General features: G+C 37.0%; 1 protein-coding gene across 5 annotated transcripts in view; it reads right to left on the reverse strand.

The window, feature by feature from the left end:
- The window catches only part of dido1 (death inducer-obliterator 1), a 73,701-nt gene that overhangs the window by 14,290 nt on the left and 44,811 nt on the right, over positions 1-14,600 (reverse strand). For all 5 annotated transcript variants that reach the window (XM_062979027.1, XM_016993469.2, XM_016993468.2 and 2 more), the window contains 6 exons: positions 3,434-4,070; positions 2,555-2,714; positions 1,729-1,845; positions 1,350-1,457; positions 999-1,134; positions 88-628 (listed from right to left, as the gene is read on the reverse strand). In XM_062979027.1, coding sequence (XP_062835097.1) covers positions 88-628; positions 999-1,134; positions 1,350-1,457; positions 1,729-1,845; positions 2,555-2,714; positions 3,434-4,070 — 1,699 coding nt within the window. The remainder of the gene's footprint in view (positions 1-87; positions 629-998; positions 1,135-1,349; positions 1,458-1,728; positions 1,846-2,554; positions 2,715-3,433; positions 4,071-14,600) is intronic.

Genomic DNA, 14,600 nt, shown 5'->3' on the forward strand with positions numbered 1-14,600 from the left:
AAAGCAGTATGGCTGGATCAACTGAAAACAAGCTTTTAAATATAGGATGATACAAGGTCACTGAACTTCCTTCAGTATGATACATACCTAACATTCAATGATGGTGGACCTGCCAAATATCTTGGGTCAGATGATGGCTTTGTTAATATTGACTTTGGAGTTGGTAAAACAGATTTTGATGTTTCTGGTTTACTTTCTCCTACAGAAGGTTTGTCAGGTGTAGAGATGGTAGGTAATACAGAGGTCTCAGAAGAAACAGTTGCTGATGAAGCACTCATGGCAGTTCTTGGATCCTTGCCAGAGACTGTCACAGTAGTGGTAACATTAACAGCATAAGACATGGGATACACTGGACCTTCATTAGACAGAGAAGTTTCTAAGTGAGTTTGTCCTTGAGTTAAAGGAATGTAAGCTTTTTCCATGCTTGGCTGAAAAAATGTTTCAGTTGCAGATACAACTTCAGGTTCTAGGGTATTCTCTAATTCTTCTTCCTTTGTAGCCTCCATATCAACTGTTGATATTGAGCTTTCAGACTTTGGCTTTATCTCTGTCTTTGGTTCTGCTTTTTTAGCAGAAGATAATTTGGGTTTCTTTGCAGCTGTTTCATCATCAGATGCAGAAACCTGACCTGCAAAACAAACAATACAGAAAATTCTTTTGAGACATTCTGTGTGAATGTTGATAATTATGTACCAAATAACACTGGGCAGAAAACCAAAATGTTTTACACACTACAATTCAGAAATCAAGATTCATTGCAAAAAAATAAAATATCTTGCTTTTGTAAAAGTCAACTAACAAAAAGGAAATTACTATATTACTGGTCAAATACTATTCAATTCAAAATGTGAACTATTGCTGAAAATGCAGCAAGTACAAAAATTCACCCACTGATGATGTTGCACTAGTCAAAAATGGGATTGTATTGAGCAGCAACATTAACACTATTTCCATTCTAGCCCTTGGTCTTTGGGTGGTATTATAATACTATGTCATACCTGTACATATTTTGCAATTCAGGTCAAAAAGGTGGGCTCGATGCTGACTTGTTGTGTCCTGTAACATGCTGCTGAAAACATCCAGAACAGGAGTACTGTTCTTCTCTGGGGCTGTTCGTTCTGATTCTTGCTGCTCCTAAAAAGAAATGCATAGAACCCAGATATTGAGGATATGTTGATCTTGCACTGATTTCATCTATACACTCAATAAAATAATCTACTGGCTTTGCCTGTGGTTAAAAACAAAACGCTATTTTATATAGAAACGTGTTCTGAAAAAAACAAGTTGTTTCAGCAAACCATGCATAGATAACTAGCTGTAAATGGGTACCCCAAGTGATTTATACTTACATCAGAATCAGATACTGGTGGAGAATCCTCCATGTTAACATCTGGGATGGGTTCTTGTTTTACAACTATTTTTTTATTTTCAAAAGTTTTACGTCTAGGTGCCATTATCTGTTTTTTTAAAAAAAAGCCCAAACAATTATTTGTACACACAAATATATACAATCTATCAAAGTTTAATATTGTTCTGTAGCCCGTCATCAACCAGCTGTCAGTAATTCTATGTAGAAAATCAACAAATCCATAAACTTAAATTCTCCAGAGATATTTACAAATAAGTCTAAGTAGGTAATTGCATAGTAATTAGTTATTTCTAAGTACCAGGTAACTAACAGGTCTTATCAACTATCTTTACTGTACACGACAGAAATATATTACTTACTGCTTTGGCTGGTTTTTCTCTCCACACAGAAAGTTCTTTGGATAAAAGTTCTTCTGGCTTCATTCTTACTAGCCTTGACAAAGGGAGGTCTTCTCGAAGAACACGATGGAAAAGTCCCTAAAAGAACAAGACTGGTTTGTTTAGCAGAGTGAAGAGTGCCTACTTTGTAAGCAACCAAAGAAATGTCTATTAAGTAAGTAAATGATGTTATCAAGGTTACGATTTTTTTCCTAAAAGCTATAAGCTAATAAAATTAACTTTAATATACACAAATATTTTGCATATTTGAGCAATGTATTGATACTATATATAATAAAAAGACTAATGATCTGCATGCATTGTGTCTCAGCTCCTTGATCCTTTCCCAGCTTGGGAAAATCTGCTCCAGTGGCATGAAGGATTCTCTGTCCAAGTGTAAAAGGGGACATTGGAAGTATTTTCATATTGAATTCCACATAGTTATCATTACTACTAGCTAATAATCAAACGTGGCATTAATGGCTTGAATTCTGTGGCATTAATAGCTTGAATAGCATTACTCTAATCTCATTTTAAAAGTCATATATACTAATGCTAAACACAGCTTGTGGTGGATAATATTTAAAATGAAGAATGCAAGCTAAGAAAAAGGTACATTCTATTTATTTGTCTTGAAAACACACACCTGTTCTTTAAAAATTAAGAAGACTCTAACTTTTGAGCTAAGCTTTCACACTTTCTAAGCAATAGTCATAATCTACATTAGGGACAGAGTCATATCATAGGTTATTCAACTAAATAGAAATGGTTATGAAGAAGTTATTCCCTCATTTTTCTAAATACAAACCTGATTTTTGGGGTCTTTGAGATTGAACATAATACTGCGATATTTACTCTTGTAACGATTATCTGTAGCATGAAATAAATTAAACATCTCCTTTTCAATATTCAGTGCAATCTTCCCCACTTCACTTTCTGTCATGACCAGATCGTCACTGTCATTTACTCTGTCAAAATAAGAACAAAAATTACTCAAGATAACTCACTAATAGCCCAATCTACCTAAAACAGTTATGGGGCAAGAAGTCTGCAACAAAGTTTCATAACAGAAATGCTGAGCTCCAGGAGGGATCCTCTAAACTTGATTGCTATCCTCCAACTGTTCCTGTTTATCTTAACTTTTTCAGTTGCTTTTAAAATGTTTTTTTTCTTTTCCTCTCATTTCTCCCCTTTGTCCTCAGTTTGTTTCAGTTGCTACAAAGTGCTCATATTGCAAAAGTAATTTGGCCTCCATTAATTCTGTGAGGAGGAAGGGGTGTAATTTTGCCCTTCCCAGTAGACGCAGGCAAAAGCCAACTGTTGCTTCCTCCTATAGTTTCCATGTTCTTCCTCTTTAATAATGTTTGCCACATTCTGATACTGCTCAGCTACATGTGCCCTGGTTTTCATCTGTAAAATATTGGCAGGTATGTGATATCTTCTGTAACATCTGACCATGTCTATAAACAAGTTTAAATCCTAGTACTCCAGAAGTCCAACAGGTACAGGTTTCCTATATTACAATACTATGCTGCCTTTGAAAAACCCTAAACCACTTGTAGGAAGGCAGTTGTGATTGCTTGCAAGAGCTTCTTTCGACATTTAAAATCTGAATGTTTGCTCCTCGCTTAAAAAGCAAAACAGCCAACACATTTTTGTAAACATTGTATCTTAAGTTAGTTCTTACCTTTTCCATAAAATTTCTTTAAGGGATCTTCGTATATTTTGACGAATTTGGGAATTTGGCTGTGACTGACTGGCATTCACAGATGATTTGGCTTGTGAAGTTGAAGATGTTGTGAAGGAAGAAGTAGAAGACACCACGGGTTTCCTAGGTGCACCAACCACGTTAGAAGAGGCAACTGGCCTTTTAGAAGCAGAAGATGGACCATAGGATAGAGGTGAAGGCTTTGGTGTTGAAATGTTACTAGATGTAGGTATACCAGTTGAAACTGATGATTTTTTAGGAATTACCCCCTTAAAACCTGCAGCAGAATGCTTAACTGGGTGCTTAGTTAGTGAAGTACTGGCAACTGGGTGTTTAGTTACTGATGTGCTGGCAACTGGGTGCTTAGTTATTGACATATTAGTAACTGTGTGCTTAGTTACTGACGTATTAGTAACTGTGTGCTTAGTTACTGACGTATTAGTAACTGTGTGCTTAGTTACTGAAGTACTAGGAAATGCAGAGGGTTTCTTTTGAGGGAGATTTCTACTTTGGGACGATATCTGTCTCTCAACTGTGGAAGTTGATACAACAATTTTCTTTGAGGCTGTAGAAGATTCCACTGATTTCTCTTCATTCTTCCGCTCTTCTTTTTGTGCTAATAAAAAAAAGCACAAAATGTGATTTAAGTTATAATATTCTGGCAACATATTACAAGTCCCCAAATGTGTCTCAAGACTACATGCACATGATTTACTCACTGATTTTGCAAGTTTTGAATATTTGTTTAAATCTTTGAATGAAATCAGTAAGATTTAAACAGATCAACTTTGGATTGTACAATGAAACTCCAGAAATCCCAGGTTTTTTGCCAACCAATAATACTTCTATTAAATTTTATATTATATAATATATTAATACTGGTGAACTACAAACATTGGGACATAACTGGATTTCTGGAGTGGCACTGATTGCACAAGTTTTGTTTTAAAATGGGTCTTATTTACATTTATTGGACATGGATGACTTGTAAGACCTGCAGAGGGACAGCTAAGGCACATTCAAGCTTATTATTTCATTTTTTCCTTGCCTAGAAAAAAAAAGATTGACTCAGTATACTGAGACTGTGTGTGTGCATGTGATGCAAATGTATCATGCCAATTATTTATTCATAGAAAAGGGAATCATTTTACAGTAAGAACAGGTACATAGCAATAACATAATTATTTCATCTATATATCATTTAGTTTTCAAAGTAAAGGTAGATCCATCTTCAAAGATTGCACACATAAGGAAATTTTATAATAAGAGCCACACAACAGTAAGTATAAAGAAAGAAATGGATAACTAAAATCCAGTGCATTATGATAACTCCCTCTTCCAAAGTTCTGGTATATACAAAACTATCCAGTAATAATAATAATTTTATTTCTTACCCGCCTCTCCACATAGTTCAAGGTGGGCACAGTGAAAACACACAAACATTGCACAAATTTTATAGTCCATAGTTGTTATTGCTCCAACATATAAGATTTGTGGGAGTGAAAGGAAAAGTGAGAACACACAATTGAAATTATTAAAATGTTCCCAATATTTTTTCTACCTGTATTAAATTAAATATGATGAACAATCAGTGTCCTAACATGGGCCAGGAAACAACTCATGAATCATTTTTCACAACATCATCCATTTCTGCTCCCTAAACAAATTCTGAAAACCTGAAGCTACAGTAGAGTCTCACTAATCCAAGCCTCGCTTATCCAACGTTCTGGATAATCCAAGCCATTTTTGTAGTCAATGTTTCCAATATATCGTGATATTTTGGTGCTAAATTCGTAAATACAGTAATTACAACATAACATTACTGCGTACTGAACTACTTTTTCTGTCAAATTTGTTGTCTAACATGAAGTTTTGGTGCTTAATTTGTAAAATCATAACCTAATTTGATGTTTAATAGGCTTTTCCTTGATCAGTCCTTATAATCCAAGATATTCGCTTATCCAAGCTTCTGCCGGCCCGTTTAGCTTGGATTAGTGAGACTCTATTGTACCATCAAAAGCCCACCATGTCCACACTAGCTGCTCTGGCATGAAACCAGCAGGAATTATGTTACCATATTCAAAAATATTTCTTCTAGAAATAGGAAAAATCTTGAATGATGATCATGAACTTGACTGAGTTCATTCTGCTTAAAAAGAAAGATGACCGATATGCATATGTCGAATCCCACTGCTTTGCCAGAGAGGGAAAATTCCATTAACAAATGAGCAGGGATAGAACCACGCATGACATGAAAGATATTGCTATAGGTTAAATGCATGACATGAAAGATATTGCTATAGGCTTTTGTTGTGTTTTATTATTCTGTAGACCGTTTCAGGATTTTATGCAAAACATCACTTCCCATAATGAATCAGAAGACATAATATGAAATGTTTTTCTCTTTGCTGGTGCATTAATGATTTCAGATGGCATTTCCAAAAAGGATGTTAATACATAACATACTACTTACAAGGAATTTCTAAGAACACATCTGAAACTTAAGTTATCACAGATATGCAAGTATGAGTCTTGAATTAACACTGCGCTAGACTGTTAAATGAAAAATCAAGATACTATTGTATTGCCAGGTAAAATAGTTGTATAGAAGAGGGGATTTCAGAAGGTACTGCTTTCCATGCAAGCAAAACTTACATTATCTCATCTGCACAACCACCTCATCTAGTAACTCCACATTATACTTAAATCTGTAATAATGAGTTATAGCTTTCTAGATGGTATTCTAATACAGGAACATGAGCTTTACTGATATTTTATTGTGAGCTGTTTATGTATTTGTTTTGCATAATGAAGTAACCAACTGCAGGAGGAAAAAATGCCAGCTCACCTTCTCTTTTGCAATTTTGAAACAGTAACAGAAAAGGGAATTGATTCCAATTCTCCTTTTTGTAATTGTGCAGATATTGAAGTGTTTCAAATTTACTATCTTAATTTCAAATGCTATAAAGAACTATTTTGCGTTATCTCAAAATAATTCTTCTACCAGTTTGCTTTTCTGTAAAGGTCTATATATCAAGAATGCAATGGCACTGTATCAACATATCAGCTGAAGAATTTGTTATAAGCAAATCTGTGCATGCCTCAAATAAAGAGATCTGCACCTGAACTGGTCATGTTTTCATTTCTGCTATCTACATTAGGTGCAAAAGGATCCAGGGCATGGTCATCTTGCAAGCATTTCTGTTCTGGCATTTTGTTTGTTTGCTTCAGCAATCATAAAAATGGCTGTAGATCTGTTTGCCGTCTAGAGCCACATTCAGACTGGTATTGTACACAGGACAGATGTTCTGCTTGTGTTTATATAACAGCCATCATTGAGATTGCTTTCATTCGATATTGTTCTTATTCAATGTTGCTTCTGCTCCTAAACTAGAGTAGAATTTGTTATCCAGCCTTCCAAAATATTAGAAAACCATCACAGGAAATTAGGCAACAAAAAAGGAAAGATATTTAGTCATGATCTGCTATGATGAAACAATTATTTTCAACCGTGTTAATCAAACTGCTTCCATTAACATATACTGTAATAGCTCAGTTTTGTAAACAAAAATGAGGGAAGATAGAGCATTGCACCATTCTAGAATGAAGGTGACAGATTGCATGAATGCATGCACCTCCATATAAAAAAGCACCCTATAGACTTGCTAAATTTTATGTAATTTTGGTGACAGCCACGTTAAAGCAAATGTAAACCTGCAGTCTGCAGTAGTACAAATAGAAGAAAAATTATCTCAGTGAAAACTAGTTTTAATGAATTGCAGAAAATTGTCAAACGCTAATAATATCACCTTAATATCAAATGAACTGTGACTGCTTGTACAACTGTAAAGCAAAAGGTTAAATTTATTAAGCAGTCACAAAACACAATTGTCCACTGTGAAACACTTTTTTTTTTTTTACATATTACGGCCCCTTGATAATGTAGCTACACATTACGGAATCCAAGTAGAGTTAGTTGAAGTGAAGGCTGCATCTAGGCACACTTACTGGGCAGTAAGCCCCAGTACTCGGATTCCATTTCAAGCAAACATGCAAAAGGTTGCAGTGGACATAGAGAAAAGTGCATGTGATTTCTATAATTTGATTTCTCTACCACTTAATATTATTTTTTATATTTTTCAGTTTACTATCAACATGTCAACTGGCTTGACCTTGAAGGAGCTGGGGGTGGCGAAGGCCAACAGTAAGCTCGGCATAGGCTGAACGAATAAACAACAAACGTCAACATGTCATACACCTATGAGACTTTACAGAGTTTGATACATCAGGGATTTGGTTTTATATTAGTTGTTAATGTATAATTAAGCCTGGTGTGATTAAAAGTTTCAGGCAAATTTGGAAATCTAAATTTTTTTAAGAGAAAATGTGAATTTGCACATATTCCCCAGGACACTACCAGAATACAAGTGAACTACAGGAAAAAAATCAAACCTTCACATTGTACCACATACAGTATTTTTGGGATGGTTCTTAAATAAGAGTGTTAAAACATTATACAGAAATATTGATTTGTTCCCTTCTCCCCCAACAAATTTGTGCGAAATACATTTTGTTGAGTTTTCTTTTGTGTTGGCATAAACTGAGTAGTAGCATCTATATGGTAAAATGCTTTTATTATAGAAATTCCTGCCCAATATTTAGCCATACTAACAATAGTGCATGGCTAGCACTGAGATTACATTAGAAACCATGGCTATAGCTCCCTTACATCCTGGACACAACTGATATATCTTAAGATGCCAGACATAATTAGTTCATGGTCACTGCCAGTGATGGTCTATTAAGATTGCTCCCCACTTCAATAGCCATTGAACCTCATTGCCACTGCACTCTGGGTCATGCTTCCTTGGCAACAATATGTGGTCATTCAGTGTTACTGATACTTGATATTGTTCCCACTGCTGGAATGTTTCTAAGGTCAGTGAGAAAGCTAGTGTGGTATAGTGATTTACGCGCTAGACTATGACTCTGGAAGGCCAGGGTTTAAACCCCTACTCCACCATGGAAATCTACTGTATGGTCTTGGGTAAGTCAAACTCAGCTCCAGAAGGAGGCAAAGGGGGAAAAAACCCTTAGAACAATTCTTGCCAAGAAGATCCTATGATAGTTTTGGCTGAGGTTCAGGATAAATTGGAAATGACTTGAATGTGCTAAACAACAAAAGGCACAATATCTGACCAAACCTTTGATGCTGATTTGGCATATTGGTTATTGCTTATGGGCTCAAAGACCCATATACTATTCACTAATATAAAGTTACTAGAAATCCAGTTTTGATTTCTCGATTCAAATATTGTCTCAAATGTCACATATCTGCTTATTTATAGAATTATTGAATCAGAGTTGGAAGAGACCACAAGGACCATCCAGTTCAACCACGTCATACAGGAATACAGTCAAAACACTCTTAACAATCACTATATTCTTGGGTTTCATATGGAGGTTCTGGTAACTTGGTAAGGCAATACTCATTCAATAAGTCAACTTTAGATGGGATTAACAATGAGATTCAGCACACTATTGTAATACAGCAATGTATTGCCATGGTTATATTACACATCATTATATCTCTAAAGCTTAGATTATTAGCTAATTCATAACTAATCACTTCTCAGCCCTCTGCACATTATTCCCCAACATGTTTAGCAAATCTGCTCAGTACAGAGTGACAACATGCCTTTTGGTACCGGTACTTAATTCTTTTCTCATCTCTCTTCCGCTGTTAACAATCTAACCATTACTCTCCCTGCTGGAATTGTTAGAAGTTGTTGTTTTTTAAAAAAAATCTAATCAAAGCATTGGCCATTTTCTCAATTCCTTTGGCTTCCCCACCTCCAGGTTCTTACTATGCCTTTCGAGAAATGTAGCTATCCCACCAGATTATAATCATTGCTCATTTTGGAATAAATTGATTTGGTAATAGTTTAAAGTAAATACAGGAAGAAATAATAATTATAGTAATAATAATAATCATCATCATTATTATTATTTGTTACACACATGAACTCAACCATGTTTTGATCTAGCTAGCATTTTCAAACTTGGTAGAGAGTTGGTCCATTGCAGAAGTCCAACCTTGAGGCTATCAGATAATGCAATACCATCTTTAGGTCCTCCAATTCTAGAAACAGGCACAACTGGCACATCAGCCGAAGCTGGTAGTAAGCACTCCTGTCATATCTACCTGGGCTGCCATTTGGAAAGACAGATTCAGGAACACTCCCAAACTGCAGTCATTCAGGGAAAATGTAATCCCACCCAGAACTGGCTGGCACTCCTTCATCCCCCGATTAGGCCCCTTAATGGCAAGTATTTCTGTCGTGTCTGGATTCAGTCAATTTGTTTTTCTTCATCCAGTCCATTACTTCCTCAAGGGATTCATTCAGAGACATACAGTATTCTTAGCAAAAGCTGTTTTTGAATGCATGGAGAAACATATTTGGGTGTCATTAGCATACTGATAGCACTCCGCCCCATGCCTCCTGATGATTTCCTGATCTCTCCCAAGGGTTTCTTGCAAATATTAAAAAGCATTGGGGATAGAATAGCCCCTTGTGGGATGCTACATAACAGGTTTTTTTGGGGAGCAGGTATCCCCAAGCATCACCATCTGGAATCTGCCTGAGAGGCATGAGCAAAACACTGCAGTAGAGTGCCTCAGATTCCCAAATATCCCAGGCGTCCCAGAAGGATATCATTGTTGATGGTATCAAAAGCTGCTGAGAGGTCTAGAAGCACCAACAGGGACACCCACCCTTTGTCAATGTTAAGATGAAAATCATCCACTAAGGCGACCATAGAAGTCTCAACTCTGTATCCTGTTCTGAAATTGGTCTGAAATGGCTCAAGGAAGTGTGTCATCCAAGGGCTCTTCTATACTAACCTAAAACCCGAGTGGAAGCAGGTTAAAATAACCCGCTTTCTCTCGGGTTCCAGCCCCCAACTCAAATCCTGGGCTTTCCTATGATAGGTGGCTCCTCTCCAGCGCCTGTCCCCCCCCCCCCCAAAAAAAAACAAACAAACAAACATACTGGACGTGAGAAATGACATCTTTTCTCAGTTTACTCTGAATTAATTCACATTTACCTGAGACACCGTTTGGACGCCTCAGGGAAAAAGCAAGACAGGTCATCTTCTACTCCCATTTGCATGTTTTCGAACTGCTAGGCTGGCAGAAGCTGGGGCTAACAGCAGGAGCTCACTCTGCTCCCCAGACTCAAACTGCTGACCTTTTGGTCAGCAAGTTCAGCAGCTCAGTGGTTTAACCCACTACGCCACTGGGGGCTCCTAGATGCAGCTTGGATCTCCCAAAATCCTTCTCGATTACCTTTCCCAAAAATGGAGAATTAGACAATGGTCTGTAATTATTAAGGTCCAGGAGATCCAGGGAGGGCCTCAACACCAGTGATCTAACTACTGCTTCTTTTAGATAGAAAGTTCCCTTCCCTAAGAGATTATTATTCTTACTATTAACTTAATTTACATCCTGCTTTTCTCCCTATAGCGACTCCAGGTGGCTAACAACCTCACACTTTTGTCAAATTTAAAAAGAACAATTCAAAAGTTGAAAAAAACCCAATCAAATAGTACAGTGTGGCAAAACACATTAAAATATAATAAATATATTTAAAATAGCCTTTGAAATTCACAGATCCCCTTTTCCCTCCTCACTCCCACCTACAACCTCCCCAAAGCCTGCCATTTCCTCAAATGCCTGCTGGCAGAAGATCTTAACCTGCTTTCAGAAAGCCAGCACAGATTGGGCCATCCTGGTCTCTCTTGGGACGGAGTTCCAATCTGTGAGCAGCCACCAAAAAGGCCCTCTTTTCCTATGGTCCCACCATACATGCTTGAGTGGGTGGTGGGACAGAGAGAAGGCCCTCCCCAGTAGATCGTAGGTGTCTACCAGAGCCATGGAAAGAGATGTGGTACTTCAGATAACCTGGACTGGAACCATATAGGGCTTTGTAGGTCAAGACCAGCACTCTGAATTGTGCCCAGAAACATGTTGGCAGCCTGTAGAACTGTTACAACAGAAGTTATATGCCCCCTGTAGCCAGCCCCAATTAACAGTCTGGCTGCTGCTCTTTGGACCAACCGAAGCTTCTGAGCACTTTTCAAAGGCAGCCTTACATAGAGCGCATTGCAGTAGTCCAACCGGGATGTAGGCATGACATGTACCATGAGAGAGATGCATTATAATGTGATGTATTTAGCAAACAGTGGATATAAATTTAAATATTTTGAAAAGACAATTTGGATTTTAAAAAAATCAACTTTCCATTCCTTCTTGTGAAAAGAATAGATCTAAATTTGTGTGGAGAATGAACAGTTGACAAATTTTCTAGGGACATCCACATTCCATATTGTAGTAATACATCTCAGCCTCAGGCAAATATGTTAAAAAAAAACAGACAAGACAGAACATGTTTGTTGTATTTTTAGAACACTTTGTTCTTTTAAAGGAATTACTTTAAAGTGTGCAGATTTTGTGCTTTTTCAATTGACCTCATAACTATCATATCATAGGTTTTATCATTTATTCTAAAGTCAACATGGCCACTCCACTGTGTGTGTAGGTGGTAGGGGTTTTGTACATAATCCCACTGAAAACAACATTCAGTTCTGTGAATTATATGCACTGCTCCAGGATATGTTCTATATAGCATACACAGGAGGAACGGATGACTCAGAAATCTTTTTTCTTTGCTTTTTACACACACTTTCCCTTCTGACGTTCTCAATAGTTAAAGGCTTCCAAGGGCCTCTCAGCTGTTTCAGAAATAAGACACCAAATTCACATGGCATGGTATTTTTGCAAGCTAAACTTCCCTTTGGAAAAAGTGATTCCTTTTCAACCTGAACATCAACAGGATTAAGCTTTGCATTGCTTTTCCATTTAAGCAGCTGGAGAAATAAGATAGACAATGCCTGAAACTATTACTGTACATAATGAAAATGAGAGTAGAAACAACTGATTATTGTAGTTTCTAACCAGTCAACTGATCATGTGAAAAAGATTCATTTTAGATGTGGCAAATGAACAATTCAGAAGAGGCACAGTATGACAAAGAAATTCCCCTCAATTAAATAAAAGCAGGCCTCCCAAGTTAACAATGTTGACAGTTTTCTTTTACATTATACAGTTTGAGTTTACCTTATCCAAAATCCTTGGGGCCATTAGTGTTTTGGATATTTGAATATCTATATTTGCATATATGAACATTGAGTGGTATCGTGGAGATAGAACTCAAGTTTAAACACAAACTCCATTTTTCATATACACCTTACACACATAGTCTGAAGATAATTCTATATTCAATATTTTTGTACATAAGACAAAGCTTGTATATGTTGAACCAAAGAAGGCAAAGTTGTCATCATCTCTGCCACTCATGTGGACATTTTCAGATTTCAGTATTCTAGATAAAGGATTCTCAATCTCAATAGATCTGTAAGATCTTTTTCTCTTCAGCATGCCTTGGAAATTCAATCGTGTTACTTTTTCAGAAGGGTGTTTTGTTTCAAGCAGTTTATAATTGCCTAACATAAAGCTGCATGAAATTAAACTGGGTGAACCTTTGACCTATCTAGTCCCGTGGGTGTGAGACTACTAAAAGCCTATGGCAGGAAATGCTCTTTCGTAAAATTTCTGGAAACATCAGCAGCCCGATTTAGGTAATACAGTTTTATAAAAACCTAGAAGTGCGAAGCCAAACATGGGAGAAGTGAGACTTGACCAGATACGATTCCAGTGAATTAAATTCCAACGGGAAATGTTTTTCCCTAACAGGGGGTAGTAGATTCTTGTGTTCGCTTTCCTGCACTCCTGCTCCCGTACTTGTGCCTTGCAAAGCAAGAGTGAATCCTCATCAACAGTGTTGCTGGGACGCAAACATCATCCCTCATTCCCAGCAAACACACATAGAGGACAAAAGCAGAGCAGAAAGAAAAGCAGGCACTACCTTTTGGCGCCAAATACGAGTCTTTAAAAATCAGAACAGATGAGGTCTCACATTACCTCTATGCATGTTGTTCTCCTTTCAGAAAGGGGGGTGGGGTGGGGGCTTCGGGAAACAGCCACAATAGCAGACCAACAGCCCACAGCAGACAGTACAAACAGCAGATGCAGAAAGCTTTGTAGGCAGAAAGCTTTGAGGTTTGTAGGGGAGAAGGAAGCTCCAATATTCAATTGCATAACCACTTGCCAAGCCAAGCTCACCACTGCCTGTCTCTTCCATAGGCTCAGCATGTAAATGTGTCCCAAGAAGTAGATTGGGAGGAATGACTCATCCTAAAAGAGGATTTCTACTTTCATCTCCTTTTTCTCTAAAATGGGGAGGGGGCTTTTAAGAATTTGCTTGCAACACTGATGAACTGCGACTTGTATTCACAAAAGAATAAATGGCTGAAGTATATAATATATACAAGGAACTGAATAGCCCATGCTTATTTGTAATAAGTGTTACAATGCTGCCAATGGCTTCCTGGATAGCAGTTAACTTTCATCTCCTTTTTCTCTAAAATGGGAAGGGGGCTTTTAAGAATTTGCTTGCAACACTGATGGACTGAGACTAGTATTCACAAAAGAATAAATGACTGAAGTATATAATATATAGAAGGAACTGAATAGCCCATGCTTATTTCTAATAAGTGTTAACAATGCTGCCAATGGCTTCCTGGATAGCAGTCAATGGCCCATTAGGTAAATCTCAAAAGGGTTAGTATTCCTAAGTAGTACCAAAATATAGAGAAGCAGTATTATCAAATTTGTTTCCCTATTCACAGACTAACCTAGATATCTTGAATGGAAATAAATCAGCTAAACTTTTTTTAAAAACCCATAAGGGTTTTCTTGCTGAACACTCACTAGAATATGAGAAAGTCCTAAAAACTAGTACTCATCACAAGTAATAACTTAGAAATCGTAAAACATTTTCTGTAAACACATTGACTTCTAGAAAATGTTTTATAATAAAACCAGAGCAGAGCATATTCTTTGGGTAAGGAATTACTCTATGCTTCTTCCAAGAGATAGGCCTTTTTTGTCTGTATGAAGCATTTAGAGATCCCCAACTATTTGTCAAATGTGCTACAGTTCCAGCTGAAACTCTGAAAGTCTTTC

The sequence above is a fragment of the Anolis carolinensis genome, chromosome 4, assembly GCF_035594765.1.
Source record: "Anolis carolinensis isolate JA03-04 chromosome 4, rAnoCar3.1.pri, whole genome shotgun sequence".
NCBI classification, from domain to species: Eukaryota; Metazoa; Chordata; class Lepidosauria; order Squamata; family Dactyloidae; genus Anolis; species Anolis carolinensis.